The sequence below is a fragment of the Squalius cephalus genome (genome assembly GCF_949319135.1).
Source record: "Squalius cephalus genome assembly, chromosome: 24".
NCBI classification, from domain to species: Eukaryota; Metazoa; Chordata; class Actinopteri; order Cypriniformes; family Leuciscidae; genus Squalius; species Squalius cephalus.
Window position 1 is genome coordinate 2112896 of NC_137145.1, and position 24864 is coordinate 2137759.

General features: G+C 36.4%; 1 protein-coding gene across 1 annotated transcript in view; it reads left to right on the plus strand.

Moving 5' to 3' along the window:
- sgsm1b (small G protein signaling modulator 1b) overlaps positions 1-24864 on the plus strand; it is a 32173-nt gene that overhangs the window by 1404 nt on the left and 5905 nt on the right. Inside the window, exons 3-19 of the mRNA XM_079860759.1 lie at positions 2468-2543; positions 5849-6011; positions 6794-6946; positions 7264-7331; positions 9579-9721; positions 11456-11587; positions 12178-12302; positions 12387-12454; positions 13337-13500; positions 13579-13705; positions 15926-16052; positions 16518-16582; positions 16662-16807; positions 18294-18422; positions 19517-19687; positions 19770-19841; positions 22502-23848. Coding sequence (XP_079716885.1) covers positions 2468-2543; positions 5849-6011; positions 6794-6946; positions 7264-7331; positions 9579-9721; positions 11456-11587; positions 12178-12302; positions 12387-12454; positions 13337-13500; positions 13579-13705; positions 15926-16052; positions 16518-16582; positions 16662-16807; positions 18294-18422; positions 19517-19687; positions 19770-19841; positions 22502-23848 — 3276 coding nt within the window. The remainder of the gene's footprint in view (positions 1-2467; positions 2544-5848; positions 6012-6793; positions 6947-7263; positions 7332-9578; positions 9722-11455; positions 11588-12177; positions 12303-12386; positions 12455-13336; positions 13501-13578; positions 13706-15925; positions 16053-16517; positions 16583-16661; positions 16808-18293; positions 18423-19516; positions 19688-19769; positions 19842-22501; positions 23849-24864) is intronic.

The window sequence follows — 24864 nt, forward strand, 5'->3', positions numbered from 1 at the left end:
ATGATCAATACAGGCTGTCGATCACTCAATCTGACAGGGAATATAGGTGGTAAACGTGCACTGACACTCACCTGTCTGATCACGATAATGCAGCGTTCATCATCTGCTCATTCAGATAGCACTATTGTGTATGGTCTATTTCTTTTTAAAAGAGCATCTAAACAAGGTCATTCTGGTTTGTCCTCTTAGTACCAGAATGAATCACATGTCATCAGCCATTTGCCTTATCTAAGGAGTCCAATATGAAGAAGACGCGTCATATTAATTGATTTCCTTTTATAATAAGTATTGTGATTGTATCAGATAATGGCACATGTCCAAAAAACGTGTGTGTTACAAAAGTCACGTCATGTGCTTGTTTGTGCATTATTTATTACATTACTAAGCAACAACTCATTAATTTTAACCAATTATATTCACATTTACAGCGCTTACTAAAGGGGTAGCTCACCCAAAAATTTACATTCTGTCATCATTTACTTCATCTTTCTTCAGCTGAACATAAATTTAAGAATATGGGGAACCAAACAATAGATGGATTTCCATAGTATGAAAAAAAATATTAAGTCATTGGGGTCCATCAACGATTTGGTTCCCCATATTCTTCAAAATATCATCTTTTGTGTTGTAAAATATCAACTTGAGGGTGAGTAAATGATGACAGAATTTAGATTTTTGGGTGCACTGTCTCTTTAAGAGCGTAACTCTGCTGTGTTCAATAGAAAGTCAATTAGTGTGGTTTGTCCTCCTTAATGTAATGTTATTGTCCTTTAATGGTACACTGATAGCAGCACATACTATAATTATAATCAATAAGCTTCCAGTTGTCAAATACGTTAGCCTAATTGATTTCAAGTTCTGTTTCCATCCAGCTCAGAAACAAAAATGTACTGTTATGGTACAATGATACGATAATGTATCAGATGTTAATGATGATATGATTGAAATCACTTCAAAAAGGAAAATACAGTTCAGTGCAACATGTGCTGCACAAGTCTGTCATATCGGCTACATAAAAATTATAATGAGAACATCATAATTGTGTGTTTGGGACATGGCTTTTAATGGGGAGACTTTTGTTTTTGTAATCAGGCTCTCAAAAATTATATAAAAATTTGGATTTAGATTTATCGGCCGATATATCGGTTATCGGCTTTCAAATATAAAGAATTATCGGTACTGGCCAAAGTTTTCATATCGGTGCATCCCTAGTTAATACTGTGAAGCTTTGATAAATATACCATGGTACATGTGCAAAAAACACCTGATTTTAGAAAACTAGAATGGTAGCGCCATTGTACTTTTAGGAAATAATTGATTTTTTTTACTCCAACCATCAAGTTCTGCGCAACCCAATCAACACTTTTGGTGAATAAACCAACTAATCATTTACAGATCGTAAGAGCTTATAAAGGAGCAGAAATATTATTTTGTGATTACAAGTGTGATCATTTCTACAACTCAAACAATAGAGTTATCGTTTATCGGTTCGACTCCCAGTTAGTGCATTAACCGATCAAAATCATACCTTAAATGCGATGTAAACTGTTTTGGCTAAAAGTGTCTGCCAAATGCATAAATGTAATGAAATTTAGGGATGCACCGATATGAAAATTTTGTCCGATACCGATAACTCTTTATATTTGAAAACCGATAACCGATATATTGGCCGATAAATCTAAATTTTTATAGAATTTTTGAGAGCCTGATCACAAAAACAAAAGTCTCATGTCCCAATCACACAGTTATGATGTTCTCATTATGATTTTATGTAGCCGATATGACAGACTTGCGCTGCACATGTTGCACTGAACTGTATTTTCCTTTTTAAGTGATTCTAATCATATTCTAATACCATTCAGAACCATCATGTTGAACAGTGCGCATCTGAAGAGTCTCAGCTGGAGGAAATAATACATTATTTATCGGCTTTAAGATATCGGCCAAATTTTCTTATTGGGGCGATAACGATAACATTGAAAATGAACATATATCGGCCGATGCCATATTAACATATAAGGTGGCCCTAATGAAATTATCGGTGCATTTAATTCAGGAGTGATCATCCTTGTGCCATATTATAGGGCTCAAAAATCATTCTTCTGAACTTTAAATTGAATGACCCTGTCATGATTGTTCACCCGGTGAAGGTGCCGTTTTGAATGCACCATGTGAATATAATTTCAATAATGCGTCAGGAAGTGAAAGCCACTCTGATCCGAGTCACACACTCGCTTCTGTTTCTCTGAACGCCTCATCACATATGTCCATCTGCACACGCCACCCAGTCATTATGATGGAGCGCAAGTCAGAAACAACCTATGAGTAAGAGAGCATGTTTTATTCCCCATCCTTCATGACTCGAACCTCGAGACGTCTCCTCACCCCCGTTACCCATGATTCTCAGCGGTTGAACATCATCACAATGATGCCTGTGAGATTCTCAGATGTTGGTTTGGACTTTCAGGTCAAGCAGATCATGGAGGAGGCCGTGACACGCAAGTTCGTACATGAAGACAGCAGTCACATATTTTCTTTCTGCGGTAAGATGATCTTCACTTCAAAACCCCTCAAACATTAAAAATATCGGCAACATTTATAATAAGGTTCATTAGTTAACTACCTTAGTTAACATGAACTAAGAATGAACAATACTTCTACAGCATTTAGTAATATTAATTTCAACATTTACTAATACATTATTAAAATCAAAGGTTGTATTTGTTAACATTAGTTAATACACTGTGAACTAACAGGAACACACAATGAACAGCTGTATTTTATTAACTAACATTAACAAAAATAACTAATATAGTAACAAATGTTTTGCTCATTGTTAGTTAATACATTAACTATGTTAACTAATGAACCTTATTGTAAAGTGTTACCAAAATATCAATGAAAAATATCAAAATGGCAACATGTGTGAGATTGTGCATGTGCCTACAAGCAGCAATCTATGCCGAACTCTTACTTTATGTAAATTGCATCAATTTAAACTGTTTTAAAGAGGATCTATTGGGTTTTTTTTACGTTCAACTGTCTTTAGTGTGTATGTTGCTGTTTGAGCACAAAGTCTGTTTCTGAACTCCTGAAACGCCTCCATTGTAGTGGGGTTATGGTAAGGGGCGGGACATTTCCCAGACACGCTCGAAGTACTCGACCAATCACAACACACTGATCTAGCCGACCAATCAGAGCACAGTGTGCTTTTCAGAAGGAGGGGCTTCATAGAGACAGGAACTAAACGGATGTGTTTCCCAAAAGCACTGTTAGCCAATATGGTCGCAAGTTCCGTTTTTATCAGCATAGTTCAATGAATCGGTGTTTCCCGAAAATATAGTTCCAACGAACATTCGCAAACAGCATCGCAAAGTTGTGTGGTTGGAACGACAGCTCTCGACCTGTGGTTAGAAGCAGAGTTTCGTGGACTTAATGTGGACTTATAAAAAAGAAAAATTTGTGCAATACACAGCAAAATCCCCTGTGTTAAATTAACACTGCTCAGTGTTTATATGAGTCCACACTCAGAGTGTTATACGTAACACTTCAGCAGTGTTGAAGTTAATTAGATAATTAAGTGATTAATTGAGAGATGATTGAGCATTATTGAAGACAGATAAGGCAGATTCTTGATGTCTGTGTGTCTAAATTAAAGGTTTTTTTTGTATCAGAACAACTTTTAAGAAATCCTTTGGATTACATTGAAAATGCTAAAAATATGATGCTGTGTAAGGACAGTGCTGCTATAATCAATAAAGTAATCCTAACTCAGAGATTAGGCTCTAAATGAGTTCAGTGATTCAGATCAAAAAATGATTATGTCAAAACACAAACCAATCTTTTCTCTTTGTTCATCTGGCAGTTACAGCAGCCAAACTAAATCTAATGTTAATAATTTAAGGGTCAAGAGCCCAACTAAAGCAAACACTGATCACCATAATGATGACTTACTATTTGTAATTTTCTCCTTCAGTGATTCTGCTTGTTAACATCAGGTGTCTTCAATAATGGTCAATCATCACTCGCTTAATTATCTCATTAACTTCAACACTGCTTCAGTGCTACTTATAACACTCTGAGGCCTAGTCCACACGTACACGGGTATTGTTATAATAATTTGTCCTTCTTCGCTTAAATTTTTTTTTGCGTCCACATGAAAACGCAAAAACACGCTATGAAGCGCTGTCAAGACTATTCCAAACCAACAGGTGGCGATATAACCCTACCGTAAAGCCCTGTTGGCCAATCAAAAGCCTGGAAAAAAAGGTTATTTCCAGTTCCGACATCACAAGCCAAAACCTCCCGTTTTACCATCTACACGACAAACACTGCAACCGGAGTTTCTGAAAATCTTCACCCTGGCAGGAGTTTTCAAAAAGGTTCGGTTTCAGTGACCACCGGATACTGCGTTTGCGTGTGGACGAATGGCCAAACCGCATAGAAAAAGCTACGGTTTTGAAAATACCCATGTTTGTATGGAAAGGGGCTGAGTTTGGACTCAGATATAGTCCTCAGATGCTATATTCATAATTCATAGCAAAACATCTAGCATTAATTTGATCTCAAACAGATTCATTAAAAGTAGTTATTACTCCACCACGTGCGTGACATCATTAACCAAAGTTGTCGCAAAAATGCAACCAATTTGCGACAATTTGGTTTCGGGAAACAGTCATGACTAGCTTGTTGATTTATTCAATCATGCATCGGACTACGATAGTTAAGCAGCGAGTTACGCCGCTGTACGGAAAACACACTCCAGAGCGTTACTGACAGACTGGGAAGAGAGGAGCTGCAACAATGGAGAATATGAGGAAAATAATCAACATTCAAGCAGGAAAACATGTTCTAGTAGAGACTAAAAACAACATCAAGACTTTATAAAAAGGCATAATAGGTCCCAATGCATGTGACAAAAGCATTTTCCTTTTAAATGCATATTTTAGTCTCAACTTTATTTCACCTTGAACGTCAGTGTGTTGTATCTGGTATGTCAGTATGGTGAGTGGGCTGGTGAAAGGACACTAATTACTCGGGTTATCACTGATGGCTCACATCATATCCGTTTGCTTCAGTGAGCTGTCAAACCACCTCCACCTAACAATCTGTTCATGATGCTGTCAGATTACTGCGTTCTGTAATCGAGCAGATAAACACTAAGGGCTCTATTATACACCCGGTGCAACGTAGCGCGATGCAATTGTTTTTTGCTAGTTTCAGCCCGACGCAATTTTCATTTTCACGTCCTGCGCCACGATGTTTAAATAGCAAATGCATTTGTGCCCATCTGTTTGCCCATGGGTGTGCTGGTCTGAGAACGAGGTGTGTGTTCAGGCGCATTGTTGGAGCATTGCTATTTTGAGGAACTGAAATAGACTGAGACATTGACCTACAAAAACCTGGTCTAAAGTCAATGGCGCTGTATTTTTTATTTATTTAAAGAGCGCGTTATAGGCGGGTCCACAAGGAGCGTACACTTTGTCCGCTTCCTCAGATCCGTTTCCTCGCTAGAGAAGCGTTTTCTGCTTGCAAATTCTGCCATGTAAATAGCGAATCCGACAAGGCGCGACCGCTACTGGCTTTTAAAGGGAATGGGAGATGAGACTTAATTGCACATTACGCCCGAAACACACCCATTACTCATTAAGAGAATAGGGACAACCCTTTTAGACCATGCACCGGGAGCGCCGACCATTTTTCCCGTCGTTAAACTAGCAAAAGTGGATTTGGACTCTTAGTGGATTTTAGACCATGTGCTTAGATCCTTAAAATAGAGCCCACTGTGACTAAAGGTTGAATGGAGATGTATCTGTGGTTTGTGGTTTGTGGTTTGTGGTTTGTGCAGGTGTGGTGGAAGCGTGTGTTCTTCATGGGCTGAAGCGACGGGCCGCCGGATTCCTGCGCAGTAACAAGCTGGCGGCTCTTTTCATGAAGGTGGGGAAGATGTTTCCACCAGCTGAGGAACTGTGCAGGAAGGTCCAGGAACTGGAGCAAATCATAGAGAACAAGTGAGTTTGTTGTAATGTGGTATTTAAATGAAACAATATAACAAGAAATATTATTATTAAGATAATACTATATAATTAATTTTATACATTTTATTCTATTTTATAAATGTAATTATTTTTTTGAAAAATTATATTATTATTATTTAAGCTTTGGTCAAATTCTCAGATTTCTGGAATTATGCTGTTTTTTGTTCCTTTTCTTTAGAAAGGTGCTATATAAATGAAACAATAATAATAATAAAAAAGTATGTTTAATAAATAATAATAATATTAATAATGATTATTTTTAATGACAATAATAATTGTAATTTAGATTAAATAATTATTTTTTATCATTTATATTAGATTATAATTTTTTATCAATTATATTTTATAACTATAAATATATTTTATAATTATATTTTATAATATACAAATATAAATGTATTATTCTTTTCATTTAATTAATTGTACTTAATTATATTTGTTTAATTCTTAATAATAATAATAATCTTGCTAATAATATTATTATTTCTAACAACAATAATAATTATATACATTTTAATAAGTTATATTATTTATATTTATAAATGTATTTATTTATTACATATTCATATATTTTTTTATTATTTTCATTTTATGAATTGTAATTAATTATATGTATTAAAATAATGAGTAATATGCTGGTTTGAAATCAAATGATAACTGTGCACTGTTGAATCATGCATTTGAGAGTTAAGAAAGTAAAAAGGGTAAATATAGTTGATTTTCATTCAGTATTATTTTACTTTTCACAACACAAGACAAAACCAGAGCCAGGTGAGTCAAGAGATCGTCCGAAAACATCCCAGGCCGCCCAACCTGTCCCCGCTGGCCATCAAACACCTCTGGATTCGCACTGCGCTTACAGAGAAGATGCTGGACAAAATCGTACATTACATGGTGGAGAACAGCAGGTGAAGAATGAATTAATGACAGATATTATTTCTGTTTTAAAAATGCTGTTGCATGTGTAATTCAGCAAGTGCCATTCAATTATCACCTCAAATGAAAATGGCAATTTTGTAAATGCAATCCAATTTTGTGTTCACATTTTATAGCTTCATAGGCAGTGATCAAATAATAATATTAGCCTTCTAGTTACTTTGTTACACTTACATCCATGAGTATTCCATGCATACAGAACATTTACAGACTAGCTCAGTATGCAAAGTGCAGTAGTATGTTATTCTGATCCTGAATGCCATTACTTTTACTTTTATTTGTATTTCAGCAAGTTTTATGAAAGAGAAGCGCTTCTGAGAGATCCAGTTGACGGCCCAATCCTCGCATCTTTGCTTGGTATCAGCTTTGATATTTTTAAATATGTTCAAGAATTTGTATATTGCGATGTTTTTATTGTTGGTTTAGGTTAGTTAATGTTCTACCTAATGTTAACAAGCGGGACCTTATAGAGGTTATGCACTGACGTCACTCTGAGTGGCAGAAGAGCTGCGGAGTGACTGGAGTTAATAGAGGAAACTGTGGAAACGCCAGTAAAACACACGATTATCAGTTTAAACTAAAGGTTGGACTCGATATAGTGTTCCTTACAGCTTACCACAGATCCAGTGATCATGGATATTGACATGCAGCAGGAATCGTGTTTCCTGACATTTATATGAGCCTGATTTCAATGCTGGGGAAATACATAAAGCAAATTTGCCTGTGAACGCTTTATATAAATATAATATAGTTAGGTTTAAATCCATGTGATCATTCATATCAATGTTATATATATCATCATATCGTCCAGCACTAAATCTTGTGTAGTTTTTTGTCAGTGTTTATTTAAAAATCATCCAATTATGCAGAATATACAATGGTAAATATTTAATTGATGAGTTGTAAACACAATATATATAACAATACAATATATAGGGTGTGATTTTACCCCATAATTCAGCATATTGACACAATAATCACTGCAAATCCTGGATCCAGTTGTTTCTGTGAATTGCAGCGATTTATTTGCTTCTCTGTTCTGTATCTTTCATCAGTCTGTAAGAATATACCTCAGATTTCTGGTCAAAGTTGTTCAGTTGTTCAGTCAATCTCAAAGCTCTTTCCCGTTTTAGATGTGTTTTTAACGGCATTCACGCTGAAAACAAATGCGGCCGCTCAGTGTTACTGCCACTCAGTGTGTGTGTGTGACCGCAGTCACGTGACGTCACATGTTTAACCTCTATTGAAAGTGTTACTGAAATTTTATGTATATAGAAATTAAGTATTTCTATTACATAGTTGTAACATTTTCAATTACATAGTATTTCTATTACATAGTTGACCTACAATGTAGTTCTGATTACATATAGAAATTGTGTGTAGTTTTTGGTAACACTTTATCTTACAGTGTCCTTGTTGCATGTAACATATGTATGTACCATAGTAATAACAGTAAATTATGCATAATTACATGAAATTAACCCTCAACCAAACCCTAATCCTACCCTAACCCTATAGTAAGTACATGTAGTTGCTTAATATTACTCAGTATTTAAATATATAATTACACTGTAACAATGACACCTTAAAATAAAGTGTAACCAGTTTTTTTTTGCTGTGTATTATAATTGCGATATTCAATTCAATTCACATTTATTTGTATAGCGCTTTTCACAACACACATCGTTTCAAAGCAGCTTTACAGAAAGTGCATATTAGTCCATATTACAATTTACAGTGATCTGTTATCTATGGAAGCTTGTTTCCGCCACTGAATAATAAATAAATAATACTAATTGCGACTTTTTATCTCACAATTCTGACTTTTTTTCTCACAATTGCGAGATATGAAGTCAGAATTCTGAGAAATAAAGTCGCAATTGCGAGATATAAAGTCGCAATTCTGAGAAATAAAGTCGCAATTGCGAGATATAAAGTCAGAATTGCATGATATAAAGTCGCAATTGCGTGTTATAAAGTCAGAATTGTGATATATAAACTATTCTGAGGTAAAAATAATTTTAAAAAAAGTCTGTCTTTTTTTCCTTAGAATTGGACTTTATATCTCACAATTGTGACTTTATAACACGCAATTCTGAGAAAAGATGTCAGAATTGTGAGATATAAACTCACAATTATGTGTTATAAAGTCAGAATTGCGTGATATAAAGTCAGAATTGCGTGAAATAAACTCGCAATTATGTGTTATGAAGTCAGAATTGCGAGATATAAAGTCAGAATTGCGTGAAATAAACTCGCAATTATGTGTTATGAAGTCAGAATTGCGAGATGTAAATCGCAATTGTGAGATAAAAAGTCGCAATTATCCTTTAAAATGTTTTATTTTGTGGCGGAAACAAGCTTCCATAGTTATCAGAGGAAACTGTCTAAGTTATGTATTTCAGAAATGTACATATACAAAATCACAGTTAGCAAAAACTTAATTAATTTAAACAATGTAATAATTTAATGCAGATATAATGAGCTCATTGAAGTAATGAATACATGTTTGTTAACAAATGATTATGACATTTAGAAAATATTATGCTGCATTGAGGTAAAGATGTGTGTGTGATGTTTTTCTGCACACGGTGTGTGTTTCAGTCGGTCCGTGCGCTCTGGATTACACGAAAGCCAAGACGGCCAATCACTTCTGGACGGACCCGTCGGCTGACGAGCTGGTGCAGAGACACCGCATCCACAGCGGACACTGCCGGCAGGACTCTCCCACTAAACGCCCCGCGCTCGTAAGACTCGCAACATTCATGCTTTGGGTTCGGCGTGAGATCATGCAGCGCTCGACCTCGACTCAAACACCATCGGCTCAGAGAATATCACTAATGTGTGCTGAGACTGCAGACTCACTGCGTGCTCCGCTTTATTTAGATTTCTTGTTTTGTCTGTCTATCATCTATCTATTTATCTTCTATCTATCTGTTGTTCAGTCTATCTATCTATCTACTATCTATATCCATCTATTTATCTTCTATCTATCTGTTGTCTATCTAATCTATCTATTTATCTTCTATCTGTCATTCAGTCTATCTATTTATCTTCTATCTGTTGTTCAGTCTATCTATCTATCTATCTATCTATTTATCCATCTATTTATCTTCTATCTGTCATTCAGTCTATCTATCTATCTATTTATCCATCTATTTATCTTCTATCTGTCTGTTGTTCAGTCTATCCATCTATCTATTTATCTTCTATCTGTCTGTTGTTCAGTCTATCCATCTATCTATTTATCTTCTATCTGTCTGTTGTTCAGTCTATCCATCTATCTTCTATCTGTCTGTTCTTCAGTCTATCTATCTACTATCTATCTACTATCTATCCATCTATTTATCTTCTATCTGTCGTTCAGTCTATCTATCTATCTATTTATCCATCTATTTATCTTCTATCTGTCTGTTGTTCAGTCTATCCATCTATCTATTTATCTTCTATCTGTCTGTTGTTCAGTCTATCCATCTATCTATTTATCTTCTATCTGTCTGTTGTTCAGTCTATCTATTTATCTTCTATCTGTCTGTTCTTCAGTCTATCTATCTACTATCTATCTACTATCTATCTATCCATCTATTTATCTTCTATCTGTCTGTTGTTCAGTCTATCCATCTATCTATCTATCCATCTATTTATCTTCTATCTGTCTGTTCTTCAGTCTATCTATCTACTATCTATCTATCCATCTATTTATCTTCTATCTATCTGTTGTTCAGTCTATTCATCTATTTATCTTCTATCTATCTGTTGTTCAGTCTATCCATCTATTTATCTTCTATCTATCTGTTGTTCAGTCTATCTATCTATCTATCTATTTATCTTCTATCTGTCTGTTGTTCAGTGTATCCATCTATCTATCTATCTATATATCCATCTATCTATTTATCTTCTATCTGTCGTTCAGTCTATCTATCTAATATCTGTCCATCTATTTATCTTCTATCTATCTGTTGTTCAGTCTATCTATCTACTATCTGTCCATCTATCTATTTATCTTCTATCTATCTGTCATTCAGTCTATCCATCTATCTATTTATCTTCTATCTATCTGTTGTTCAGTCTATCTACTATCTGTCCATCTATCTATTTATCTTCTATCTATCTGTCATTCAGTCTATCCATCTATCTATCTATTTTTCTATCTGTCATTCAGTCTATCTATCTACTATCTATCCATCTATCTATTTATCTTCTATCTATCTGTCATTCAGTCTATCTATATCTATTTATCTTCTATCTGTCATTCAGTCTATCCATCTATTTATCTTCTATCTATCTGTTGTTCAGTCTATCTATCTATTATCTATCTGTTGTTCAATCTATCCATCTGTCTATCTACCTTGCTTTGCTTTGCTTGCTTTTTTTACACGTTGCATATGTAAAATTCTAATAAAAATAAAAAAATAAAAATCTCAAATGCTATTAGAGGGTAATGCGATGAAGCGAACCTTGATCTCCGTCTCTGTGTGTAGATTCAGAAGAGGCAGTCGAGCGGCAGTATGGACGACAGGCCTTCTCTCTGGGCTCGCGATTACGTCCAGTCTCTTCATCAGAACTCCAGAGCCACGCTGCTCTTCGGGAAGAACAACGTCCTCGTGCAGCCGGTACGTCAGCTGTCAAATATCGCTTTGACGTGTGTGACGATACTGTAGTGATATGGCGTTTTAAAGGTGCAGTGTGTAAGATTTAGGAGGATCTGTTGACAGAAATGCAATATCATATACACATCTATGTTTTCAGTGGTGTATAAAGACCTTACTTAATGAACCGTTATGTTTTTATTAGCTTAGAATGAGCATTTCTCTCTACACACACCGCGGGTCCGCTTACATCAACATGTTTCTACGGTGGCCCTAAACGGACAAACGCGTTTCGTCACTGTGTTGTTCTTCGTGTAAAGAAGCTTCAGCTAAAGTCAGCGAATAAAACACTGACACAATGATGAACAAGTTACAATAATATTCACAATAAATACTGAATAATTAAGTAAACCTAATTTCTTAATGTAACTTTGTAAAGAAACCGCATTGTTTAACTGGCTCCTCTCTGCTGTCTCAGACGACGACATCACTTCCTGTCAGCCACCGTAACTTCTGTTGGGTGCAATTCGCAACCTCACCACTAGATGCTGCTAAAAATTACACACTGCACCTTTAAAATAAAGAATGGCAATAAATCGTCTCTGGTCTTTTAGACAGACGACACTGAATCTATCCCAGGATACCTCTCTCTACATCAGACGGCGGACCTTATGACACTGAAATGGACACCGAACCAGCTGATGAATGGAAACGTGGGGGAGTTTGATTATGAGAAAAGGTGCGTTATGATTGTGCCGTCGACTGTGTGGCTGTGTAAATGATTTTGAAGTCAACACTGGTGTCTCTTTATTTTCTCCCATAGTGTGTATTGGGATTTTGCGATGTCCATTCGTCTAGAGGAGATCGTCTATTTGCACTGTCATCAGCATGGTGAATATATCAATCCTGAGCATCTTTAACACCGTAACGCCAATAACACTCAGAATTTTTTTTTTTTTTATTAATTTTTTATTATTCAGTTTATTGAACCTTTAGACAAAATATTTGCATTTGCATGGAATATTTAGACAGTTTGCATTTGTTTTTTGAGTATCATAATTGATCCATCAGGCTTTTATGGCTCATTTAGTATGATATAGTGAGAATATGGAGTGGAAAAAACAGCTAAATTATATTCAGAGATTTAAAATGAGCAAAAAGATGCAATTGTGTGCAAATTTTGATATTTTTATGGTCAAAAAGGGATGAAAGTCTGATGCCTGTAATGTAAATCAATGAGATCTTTATAAGAGTACAGCAGATACTTGCATAAAATGCATATATATCAATACCTGCCAATAATATGTCTTAGTAAGTTGATATTTAAATGCTTAGTTTTATGATCAAAGCTCTTTAGTTTTAAAACAAATAATGCAATGCAATGATGATTGAGCGAGGAACAAATAAACTTTCCTCAAAAGCCTGATGATCATATTTGATACTCGTGATTTCTCCAAAAACTGATGCATGGATAATCACAAGTAGCTTTAGTCTTCATCTTGAAAATTACAAACAATATCAAAGTTATTCTTACATTTACTTTATAAAAACCAGTAAACAAGCTGAAGATGGATGTTTGTACACTTATACTAAACTAATAAATGTAAAGTCTAAACTCTCAGTCAGAAGGACTGTATTAGATTGTGTGCGACAGGATTTTTGATCAAGTTCTGATCAGTTCGATAATTTTGAAATGTGCATATCAAATATGATACAGTATCTTTACAGGGTTAAAGGAATATTAAAGGTTTGTCCGAATCTGCTTGTGTTCAGTGGACAGTGGTGGTACTGTGGTTTTGGTCAGCCAAGACGGGATCCAAAGACCTCCGTTTCGGTTCCCAAAAGGAGGCCACATTCTCCAGTTCCTCACGTGTCTGGAAACGGGCCTGCTTCCTCATGGCCAGTTAGATCCTCCTCTGTGGTCCCAAAGAGGAAAGGTACACCCAAAACTCATTCTTCAGCTGTGTGAATAAGACACGTTTTGTTTTGCAGACCTTTTTGTGTTCATTCCCCAGGGAAAAGTGTTCCCAAAACTGCGTAAAAGGAGTCCACATGGATCCTGCGAGTCATTCTCGGACAAAGATGAAGATGAGGCCACGGATTATGTGTTTCGGATTATATATCCAGGCAGTCAGGAGTTCGGTAAGTTAACCGAAGTTAACTTGGTGTTTAATTAAGGCTGTTCACAAGCAAGATTATAGTGAATGAAAATAATAATAATAATAATAATTTAAAAGTTTTTAATTAAACTGAACTGACACTTTCCTGCATTGCTTCAAATCTAACTCAAATAAAAAAAAAATGGTAACAAAATATTTTCAGTTTTTGTTTGACAATTTTCTTTTTAAAACCTTTACTACACATGTTTAGTCTGGACTCAATAGCATTATAGCAGCATTTTTGCATAAAACTGCACAGAATGTAAAAATCGAGTGTAAAATATAGGGATATGAATTTTCCATGTGTTGCTTCTATTCTTAACACACTAATTCAGTCATTTTTGATCGAAAATTTTTACGTTTTTTGCACGGAATGGAACGAAACTTGGTAACGATTTTGGCACGTGCTATGTGAACACACACTAATAAATCAGACATGATTCGAAAAGGTTAAATGGTCCTGAAAAAACAGTCACACTTAACGAATGGGAGACGAATTTCACCTAGTGGAAGTGTTTAGTACTGCGCCTAACAAAATCCCACTGAAAGCTCATTTTTTGAGATATCAACCTCAAATTAGATTTACGGCTTTCATTTTCTCACAGTTTTAGAGTAAAATGTGTTTTGGAAAATATATATTTCATATAAAATTATAATTTTTTTAATGCTTTTTTATGCATAATAACTTCTTTAAAAAGAGCTCAAACTTCAGTCTGTTGCTCAAAGCATTCTAAATTTACGACAGTTAATAATCAGTAATAAATGGATCATAACTATTTTATAAATATAATTTAGTGCCATAAAATCCCCTAAAAATACAAACTATAATATAGAACATTCATTTCATTGAAATACTGCTACGCGGGAACCAACAGAGGGTTATTAGAAATAGAAATAAAAACTAAAACTAAAATATACTGATAGACTAAACCAAAACTGAAACTGAGTTAGAGGGTTTACAAAATAACAAACAGAACTAACAAATAATTTGAAATGGTACAAAATGTTTTAATTATAACCTAGTTGACCTGTTTATACAGTTTCCCATCAGCGACATCTACTGGCCAAAAAACTGTTTTTATTTTGCCTTGAATATAAGAAACAAATAACATAAAAAACATAAAAAATATAAGGCATACAGTAGATATTTGTGTAAATATATTTGTATCTCGTTCCAAACACATCAAGCACCTCTTAAGACTGAGAAAAACACCTGTTTTTTTCCTCTAATGTAATAAATTATGCACATTTGATAAATATTTTAAAATGGATATAACTGCCAATAGTAGATTTGTATACATCTTGTCATAAATATAGTGTTTGTATTATTTTTATTTCATGAATATTTTGAATTGGCTTTACTTCATATTTTTAGTATTCATGTTAATTTTAGTTTAATTTTTAGTAATTCATTTTATTATTATTTTAATATTGCCATTTAAGTGTAATTCATTATTATGACAGTTTTAGACTGTTTTATTTGTCCAGTCAATGATTTTAATGCTTAAAACTTAAACTTTTTATTGCCAAGACAACATTTCCAATTTTTGTTTAGTTCAAGTTTTTCAACTAATATTTATATATTTTTTATTTTAGCTTAATTTCAATGAACAGAAATGTTTTAAATACCATTAGTTTTAGTTAATGATAATAACCCTGCACATATATCCATATTAATTTCATACGGTGAAAGTGGCTCGTTTTAATGGTATGAGATAAAAATGAATGCAATATAAAGAAAAGTAAAACTTTCCTTGTATGTTTATGAAAAACACATCCATACTGCATTTCTTATTGGATACTGTACAATTTTTATTTTATTTATTTTTACATCTGACTAATGTCTGAAGCAGGATTGGCATTTTTTACACTGGTAATGATGGTCTTAAATACAGGGTTCGTACTGATACTGTAAAATGAAATTCTAGGACTTTTAAGGACTTTTCAAACTGTATCATATACTTGGATATTTATATGAGCAATATCACGCTCATAGCCATGCAAAATGGCTCTATATCTATAAAATTAAACACTAATTCCACATATATTGTCTTTCAATAATTTCAAGCACTTTTCAAGTACCGTTTTCATGGGTTTTCCAGGACTTAAATTTCAAAAAGTCAAATTCAAGTACATCAAGCACTTTAAGCACCTTGTATGAACCCTGTAAATATGATGCTAATTGATATTCTCAATATTAAAGTTGCACCAGAACTGATCGACCAGAGTGTGAACATGTGGCAGCCCACGCCGAGGAAGTCGTCTTGTTCTTCATGTTCGCAGAACGGCTTGTCGGACGGTGGACTTCCCAATGGATGCAACCATGACAGGCTAGTCTGGATTTGTGATGTTTGCAATATAAAATAACCTACTATACGTGACCCTGAATCACGTCACCAGTCACGAGTCGCACGGGTATATTTGTGGCAATAGCCAACAATACATTGTATGGGTCAAAATTATAGATTTTTCTTTTATGCGAAAAATCATTAGGATATTTAGTAAAGATCATGTTCAAAGAAGATATTTTGTAAATTTCCAACCGTAAATATATAAAACATTTATTTTTGTGAGTGAATGCTGCACAATCGCCAACATAAATGAACAACTTTAAAGGAGATTTTCTCAATGTTTAGATTTTTCTGCACCCTCAGATTCCAGATTTCCAGCTTATTTATTCAGCTTTCAGATGATGTATAAATCTCAATTTCAAACAATTGACCCATGTGACTGGATTTGTGGTTAAGGGTCACATATATGGTTTTAGACTGACTCCAGATGTCTGTGTGAAACAGGGCGCCGCTGAAGCTTCTCTGTGAGACCATGAAGCACCAGATCATTTCCCGTGCTTTCTACGGCTGTATGTATCGCATGAGATTTTATGGTTTTGTAACGCACTCTCTTATGCACTTTCTCATGAGCTGTCGTGTATCTTCAAGGGTTGGCGTACTGCCGTCACCTGTCCACCGTCCGCACGCACCTGTCGGCTCTGGTGAACGCCACTATTGTTGAGACGGACATCCCTTATGATGCCAAAGGTGGTCTGTCTGCAGAAGTGTGGAAGATGTTCCTACAGGACAGCGCTGTATGTGACCTTCACTATCTAGTGTACTTACTCCACAGCCTCATTAATAATCAGATGATATATTGTGTACAGTAGGGCTATTATAGTTAAGTAAAATCTTATTTTCCTCATATTCTCCATTGTTGCTGCTCCTCTCTTCCCAGTCTGTCAGTAACGCTCTGTTTAGTTCCTGTCTCTATGAAGCCCCTCCTTCTGAAAAGCACACAGTGCTCTGATTGGTCAGCTGGAGCAGAGTGTTGTGATTGGTCGAGCGTTTCGAGTGTGTTTGGGAAATGCCCTGCCCCTTACCATAACCGCCAGTTTAACACACTACTAACTAACTCAACCAGGCCCCGCCCCTTTATTCTGCGTATTAATTATTATAATGAGGAATATTGTGACGGGTTCGTTCCCCGAAGAAACTCAAGACTACAGTGGAGACGTTTCAGAGTTCAGAAACACTGACACTGATATTGTCACGAACTGCTCTGTGACACGAAGGCTGAGAAAGCAAATGCAGTGTTATAATGAAAGGGTAATCCACAATCGTAGTAAACGACAGGCGAAAAGTCACAGCACAGTAAATCAGCCCAATCAAACAACCAAATGCAGAGGGCGAGACAGGAACGGGGAAAACAAGGAACATGGAAAACAGTGGAAACGCTCAGAAATGCAGTTACATTAAACAAGACTTCGCAGGGAATGAATGAGTGTTCATGGTTTAAATAGGCTGAGACTGACATGGTAATGAGACACAGCTGGATGCAGTCAGGGATGATGAGTCCAGGCAGTGAGTTATGGGAAATGTAGTTTCATAAGGGAATGACGATAGTCGGATATAGAGAATAACTCACAGCAACATCATACACTAAAGAAAGATAAACATGTGCAAAAAACATAATTTGTGGAAACTTGTTTCCACCACAGAATAAAACATTTTAAAAGATAATTGCGACATTTTATCCCACAATTGTGAGTTTATATCTCGCAATTCTGACTTTATTTCTCGGAATTGTGGGTTTGCATCTTCTGCGAGATATAAAGTCACAATTCTGACTTCGCAATTGCAAGTTTATATCTCGCAATTCTGACTTTATTTCTCGGAATTGTGGGTTTGCATCTTCTGCGAGATATAAAGTCACAATTCTGACTTCGCAATTGCAAGTTTAGATCATGCAATTCTGACTTTATTACTCGCAAAAGATGCAAACTCGCAATTGTGAGAAAAAAAGTCAGAATTGTGAGATAAAAAGTTGTAATTACCTTTTTTATTCTGTGGCGGAAACAAGCTTCCTTTTAAAATTAAAGTGAAAATGGAAAATATAAGCATAAATAAAACAAAGTCTCATTTGTTTTTAAAATGTTTTAAAAACTTAAGATTAATAATAATAAATACTGTAGAAGTAGTTCATTGTTAGTTCATGTTAAGTCTTATTGTAAAGTGTTACCATAAAAACATGTAAAATATTAACAAGAACTATAATAGTATCTCAATGATGCTGTGCAGGCGTACGAGGAGGAGGAACTTCTTCGGCTGGTGTATTATGGAGGCGTGGATCCTTCTCTGCGTAAAGAGGTCTGGCCGTTTCTCTTAGGCCACTATCACTTCACCATGAGCCTCGACGAACGCAAAGAGGTGAGCAAAGGACTGATCGACAGAACGAGACCAGAGCAGAAGCAGCATAACCGTGCGTTAGGGCTGTCAAAATGGCTGAAAAGCTAAATTCGAATTTCTTTGTTAAATATTAGCAAAATTGTAATTATTTTCGAATTCTAAACGCAATACTTAATTTTAAGAGAAAAAAGTACTGTATTGTCTCCTATGCCCACAAGAGGGCGCAAGTGAGCGCAAAAAGCAAATGTAAACCAAATCAAGGATCGCATATTTTATTGAAATGACATTCACTTTTTAAAGTGCAGTGACTTTTGAAACAATTGTTCTTAAATAATTTAATTTCCTTAATGTGCATGCATGGAATATTAGGTTACAATAGTGCATAAACTGTGTTCGTGCATCAGTAACCTGAGAAAACACTCTTCAACAGCGTAATGAACTACATGAACACTAAATAGCAAACTGGCATTCAGAAGCACTCCACTTCTACTCACTACATCTACATATAGTTCATCAAAAACACCAGACGCTCATCTTGATCAGAGCGAGTGCTGAGCGCTTTCTGTTGACAGTGTTTTCAGCTGATGAAAACACACGCTCAGCTCTGACCGATGTGCAGGTTTGGTCAAGTATGTCGTTGCATGATTTTTCCCACAATCTGAGAGGGTTTTCATCAGCAAGAGGCCTTTTCCCGCCATTTTTGATTAGCAACGCAGCCGCAGTGCTGTATACTGGATAAGCTAACAAACATAAACCGTGTCAGTTACGTCATATTTTAATGCTTTACAAGTCATCGTGTCTCGCGCATCTTGACACACCAAAAATTCGAATGCACGGTTTTTGCATTCGAATGTGCAGTTTTTTTTTTTTTTTTTTTTAAATACGACGAATATTTAAAAATTTGCATTTTTATTTGACAGCCCTACCTGGTAATCTTGAATCAGAATAACTTCCTCTTCCAGCATCTTTTCTCTTCTCTGATGATGTGGGCGGGGCAACCTGTCACTCACATGAGATCAGCCAATAGCAAACCACAACCATCCAATCAAATTCCCTGCAGTTCTTTTATTTTTTATATCCAATTTTAATTGACAGCCCTATAATCCTCTCTCTAGGTGGACGAGCAGATTCGAGCGTGTTACGAGCAGACCATGAGCGAGTGGTTGGGATGTGAAGCCATCGTGCGCCAGCGAGAGAAGGAACAACACGCCGTTGCTCTGGCCAAATGCGCGTCGGGCGCCAACGTGGACAGCGGATCCCGCCAGGACTCCACCATCAGCACGGATGTAAGTGTTACGCTCGAGTCGCCTACGCATATCAGATGCACAGTGATGTTTGCATGCAGATTTACTGTGTTTCTCTCTCCAGTCGTCTCAGAGCAGCGGCTCCGATAAACAGAGTCACGCCGGATCACACAGCGACTCCAACAGCAGCACTCGGGTGAGACGGCATCGCATTAAACACCACGATTAACTAGGGGTCTAACAATATATCGTGGCACAATATATTGCAACAATATGTATCGTGGATAGTAAAAATCTATGGAAGCATATGGGTAGCATATTCAATTTGAAATGTAAAATGCAAAATGACAATGCATTTCTGTATTTAAATGTACATTTTCCATTACATTTGTGCAAAATTAAAATAAAAAAACAATTATATAATTTGCATTTGCCATTTCATACACTAGTTTTAATATGTAAATGTTAATGGGGCGGGACGTGTTCGGCGGGACGTGTTGTCATTTTGCATATTACATTTCAAATTGAATATTGCTACCCATATGCTTCCATAAAAATCTGTATTGTGTGTAGTTCAGCCAAAATAAAAAAATTTGTGTGAAAAAAAAAAAATACTAAAAAGTTTTAGTGAGATATATAAACTGCTATATATAATGTTGAATATAATGTATAATAATGAATATTTGTGGGTCCTGATAATGTCAAATGATGATGTTACCAGTATAAAGTGGCCTACATTATTTTCAGCTTCAGAATCATGAATATTGTTATTCTGGTGTCTCTATTGTCCTGTGCTTTGGGTTTCCAGCACCAAGTCCAAGACTATTCATTTACACACACAATGTAATATAAAATTTTGCATTTCAAATTTTTTCTTAACCTTTTACCAAATGTCTTGGAGTATCACAATAATATCGTATCGTGAGTTCAGTATCGTGACACCCACCCCTACGATTAACTTGTTACAGAAGACGGAGTTATTGCTCAGGGGTCTTTTTTGTTGTTGTTGTGCTTTAAGTTTCAACTTTGTCTCAGATGGTTCTTCCTAAAAAAGGAGAAATAAATCAGTCTCAAATGTGACATTCAGTATGAACACAGATATAAATTAAATGGAAAGCAGCCTCAATCATTTGAGCTTTAAATTTTGGTAAGAAATGTTTGAGATCTCGGACTTTTGAAATAAAAAGTTTAATTTTAAGTTAAAAAACAGTAATAAAATATTTAGAGATTATAAAAATTAATATATAAAGAATTTAATAAAAATATATTCGATATCGTTCTGAATAATCGGCTATCAGTTTCGGCCGATATCGTTCCGTATAATCGGCTATCAGTTTCAGTCTATATCGTTCTGTATAATCGGCTATCGGTTTCAGTCGATATTCTTCTGAATAATCGGCTATCGGTTTCGGCCGATAGCGTTCTGTATAATGGGCTATCGGTTTCAGTCTATAATCGTTCTGTATAATCGGCTATCGGTTTCAGTCTATAATCGTTCTGAATAATCGGCTACTGGTTTCAGTCTATAATCGTTCTGAATAATCGGCTATCAGTTTCAGTCGATATTGTTCTGTATAATCGGCTATCGGTTTCAGTCTATAATCGTTCTGAATAATCAGCTATCGGTTTCGGCCGATATCGTTCTGTATAATCGGCTATCAGTTTCAGTCTATATCGTTCTGAACAATCGACTATCAGTTTCAGTCGATATTGTTCTGAATAATTGGCTATCGGTTTCAGTCGATATTGTTCTGTATAATCGGCTACTGGTTTCAGTCTATAATCGTTCTGAATAATCGGCTATCAGTTTCAGTCGATATTGTTCTGTATAATCGGCTATCAGTTTCAGTCGATATTGTTCTGTATAATCGGCTATCGGTTTCAGTCTATAATCGTTCTGAATAATCAGCTATCGGTTTCGGCCGATATCGTTCTGTATAATCGGCTACTGGTTTCAGTCTATAATCGTTCTGAATAATCGGCTATCAGTTTCAGTCGATATTGTTCTGTATAATCGGCTATCGGTTTCGGCCGATATTGTTCTGTATAATCGGCTATCAGTTTCAGTCTATATCGTTCTGAACAATCGACTATCAGTTTCAGTCTATTTCGTTCTGTATAATCGGCTATCGGTTTCAGTCGATATCGTTCTGTATAATCGGCTATCGGTTTCAGTCGATATTGTTCTGAATAATCGGCTATCGGTTTCAGTCGATATTGTTCTGAGTAATCGGCTATCGGTTTCGGTCAATATCGTTCTGTATAATCGGCTATCGGTTTCAGTCGATATCTTTCTGAATAATCGGCTATCAGTTTCAGTCTATATCGTTCTGAATAATCGGCTATCGGTTTCAGTCTATATCGCTCTGAGTAATCGGCTATCGGTTTTGGTCAATATCGTTCTGAATAATCGGCTATCGGTTTCAGTCTATATCGTTCTGAATAATCGGCTATCAGTTTCAGTCTATATCGTTCTGAGTAATTGGCTATCGGTTTCGGTCAATATCGTTCTGTATAATCGGCTATCGGTTTCAGTCTATATCGTTCTGAGTAATCGGCTATCGGTTTTGGTCAATATCGTTCTGAATAATCGGCTATCGGTTTCAGTCTATATCGTTCTGAATAATCGGCTATCAGTTTCAGTCTATATCGTTCTGAGTAATTGGCTATCGGTTTCGGTCAATATCGTTCTGTATAATCGGCTATCGGTTTCAGTCGATATTGTTCTGAATAATCGGCTATCGGTATCGGCGGAGAAATTTAATATCGGTGAATCTCTATGTATTATTGTTCTGTCTTTCAGCTGTGCTGGTTTTAGGTTTCTGATTTTGCTTCTCCTGTTTTGACCATCCTCAGGTGTTTGGGTCTGTCGATGAGGTCGACCCGATTGAATCTGAGCCCAAACCAAAAGACGAGAAGCCACAGCCCAAAATCCCAAATGGCACTCTCCCGAATTGCACTAGTTCTCCAGACTCCGGACACCCGTCGTCTCGTAACTTCTCTGTGACTTCAGCGCTCTCAGACGGCTCTCCAAGCACAGAGGAGACGTCCACACAAGAGCCCAAAACCACAACTCGAGACCCGCCATCACAACATCAGACTGACCTGGAGAAGAAGGCCAATGAGGATCCACCAGAAAACAGCTTGACTTCTCGGGATATGGTCAAAGATGCTGTAGTTTCACTAACAGAGAGTGTCCGTTCAGAAGGCGAGTCAGTAAAGCCTCTAGAAAGTGAGACTTCTGAAACATCTGGGACTGAAATGCATCAGGAAGTCGATTCAGTGAAAGATAAAGACACGACTAAAGAAAACACACAAGCTAAAATGCAAACCAATGCAAGAAAATCTGAAGAAAATGAAAAATGTGAACTTGGTTCTTTAAAAGATCCTGTTGAAGAAATGACAAAATCATCAGAGTCAAAGGAGGTTGAGATTGAAGTCGATTCAGTGAAAGATAAAGACACGACTAAAGAAAACACAGAAGCTAAAATGCAAACCAGTGCAAGAAAATCTGCAGAAAATGAAAATAAATGTGAACTTGGTTCTTTAAAAGATCCTGTTGAAGAAATAACAACAAAATCCTCAGAGCCAAAGGAGGTTGAGATTGAAGGATGTGCGTCTTCAACGTCTGGAGAGGAAAACTCAAAATCAAAGACTGATAAAGAAACAGATTTGAAAGTAAACGAAGGCCAGGATGACACAAAACCCTATCAAAAAACTGATGAATGTTCACAGAATATGACCGAATGTGAAGCTGAAACCATCTGCACACCACAAACAATCAACTGGGACTCTGATCACACCATTAACAGATCATTAATCAAACAAATCACCGAATCCGAGTCGGAAAGCTGCGGTCCCATCACTTCCCAATCAAAACAATCTCCAGACATGTCTGACGACTCGCCGTCGGCTCTGGAAATGGAGGAGATCGCTTCATCCGTGGTTTACATGTCCTCAGACACTCACATATCCCGGACTCCTCTGATGCTGGCTCGTCCCGTAAACTCTCCGATGGGAACGCCTGCGCTGGAGCTCTGCATGGAGCCGGGCGTCAACACCACTCCCGAGGGAACGGACTCCGCGCTCTCGGACGAGGAACCGGAGATCGACAACTTATTCCCCAAACCAGACTCTCTCGCGGTCACGGGAGACAAGATCGACATCGCGTCTCCAGTGTCGTCCATCGGGACAACATACTCGGTATGTCAGCTAAAACATTCTCAGTTTAAACTTTAAAGGGATCGTTTGGGAGCAGGCGCGGATTTATGGGTGGGCCTGTTAATTAATAAAAACAATTACAATTTTTAATTTTAATAATAATAATAATAATTAATTCATAAATAATTTCATTTTAATAGTTTCCTGATGACATTTATGTACAGTAGCTACGAAAAATCGCTACAAAAGAAAAATATTATGTCGGCATATCACGTGCAAGTCCAGTGATGCTATCACGCACGCAACACCGCTCTCCGTGCGCACACTGACTTAATGTACATGGCGATGGCATGCGAGTCAGTCTTGTGACAGACAGATGACCTTCAGGTTTAAAGCAGCCGGTAGGTCTGACTGACCTGAGTACAAGGCATAGGTCTATTTAAATTCACTATCGAAGTACCGATCTGCTAAAGTTGACATAATTATCAGGCGTGTACATAGGCGTAATTTGCGGGTGGGACATTTTCCCATCACTTTTTGCCAGGGTCGAAAATTTCCCCACCACTTTTTAAAACATCTCGCGGCACGAATGTACCAATTCTACAAATATATAAAACATCTCCAGTTAACTGGCAGAGCATTCATTTCGTTCGTTTGTTAAATAAGAGAAGATCTAGCGCTGAAATGTGTTTTTTAAATCAAGTGATCAAAGTGCTCGTTGCTGCTGCGATCAGTGGCGCAGATACAGTGTTTTCTCGTGTGGCTCGCGCACACGCCGCACTGTCTTCACTCGACGTGCGCTTCAATCCGTTGCGGATACTTTCTATTCGTTCTGGTGAAATCACAAAACACAATGCACACAAACGTGTCCCTGCTTGATATACAACCACTGATGAAGATAATCGGTTTTGATGCGGAAAAAAAAACTATACGATAAAAAATAAAAAATATACGAGTGCGGATTCGAACCCAGATACTCTGATACGGATGGCGAAAGTTCTACCACTGGACCATTAAAGCATACGTTGTTTAACGTGGCATTAAACGACAAATTAAAC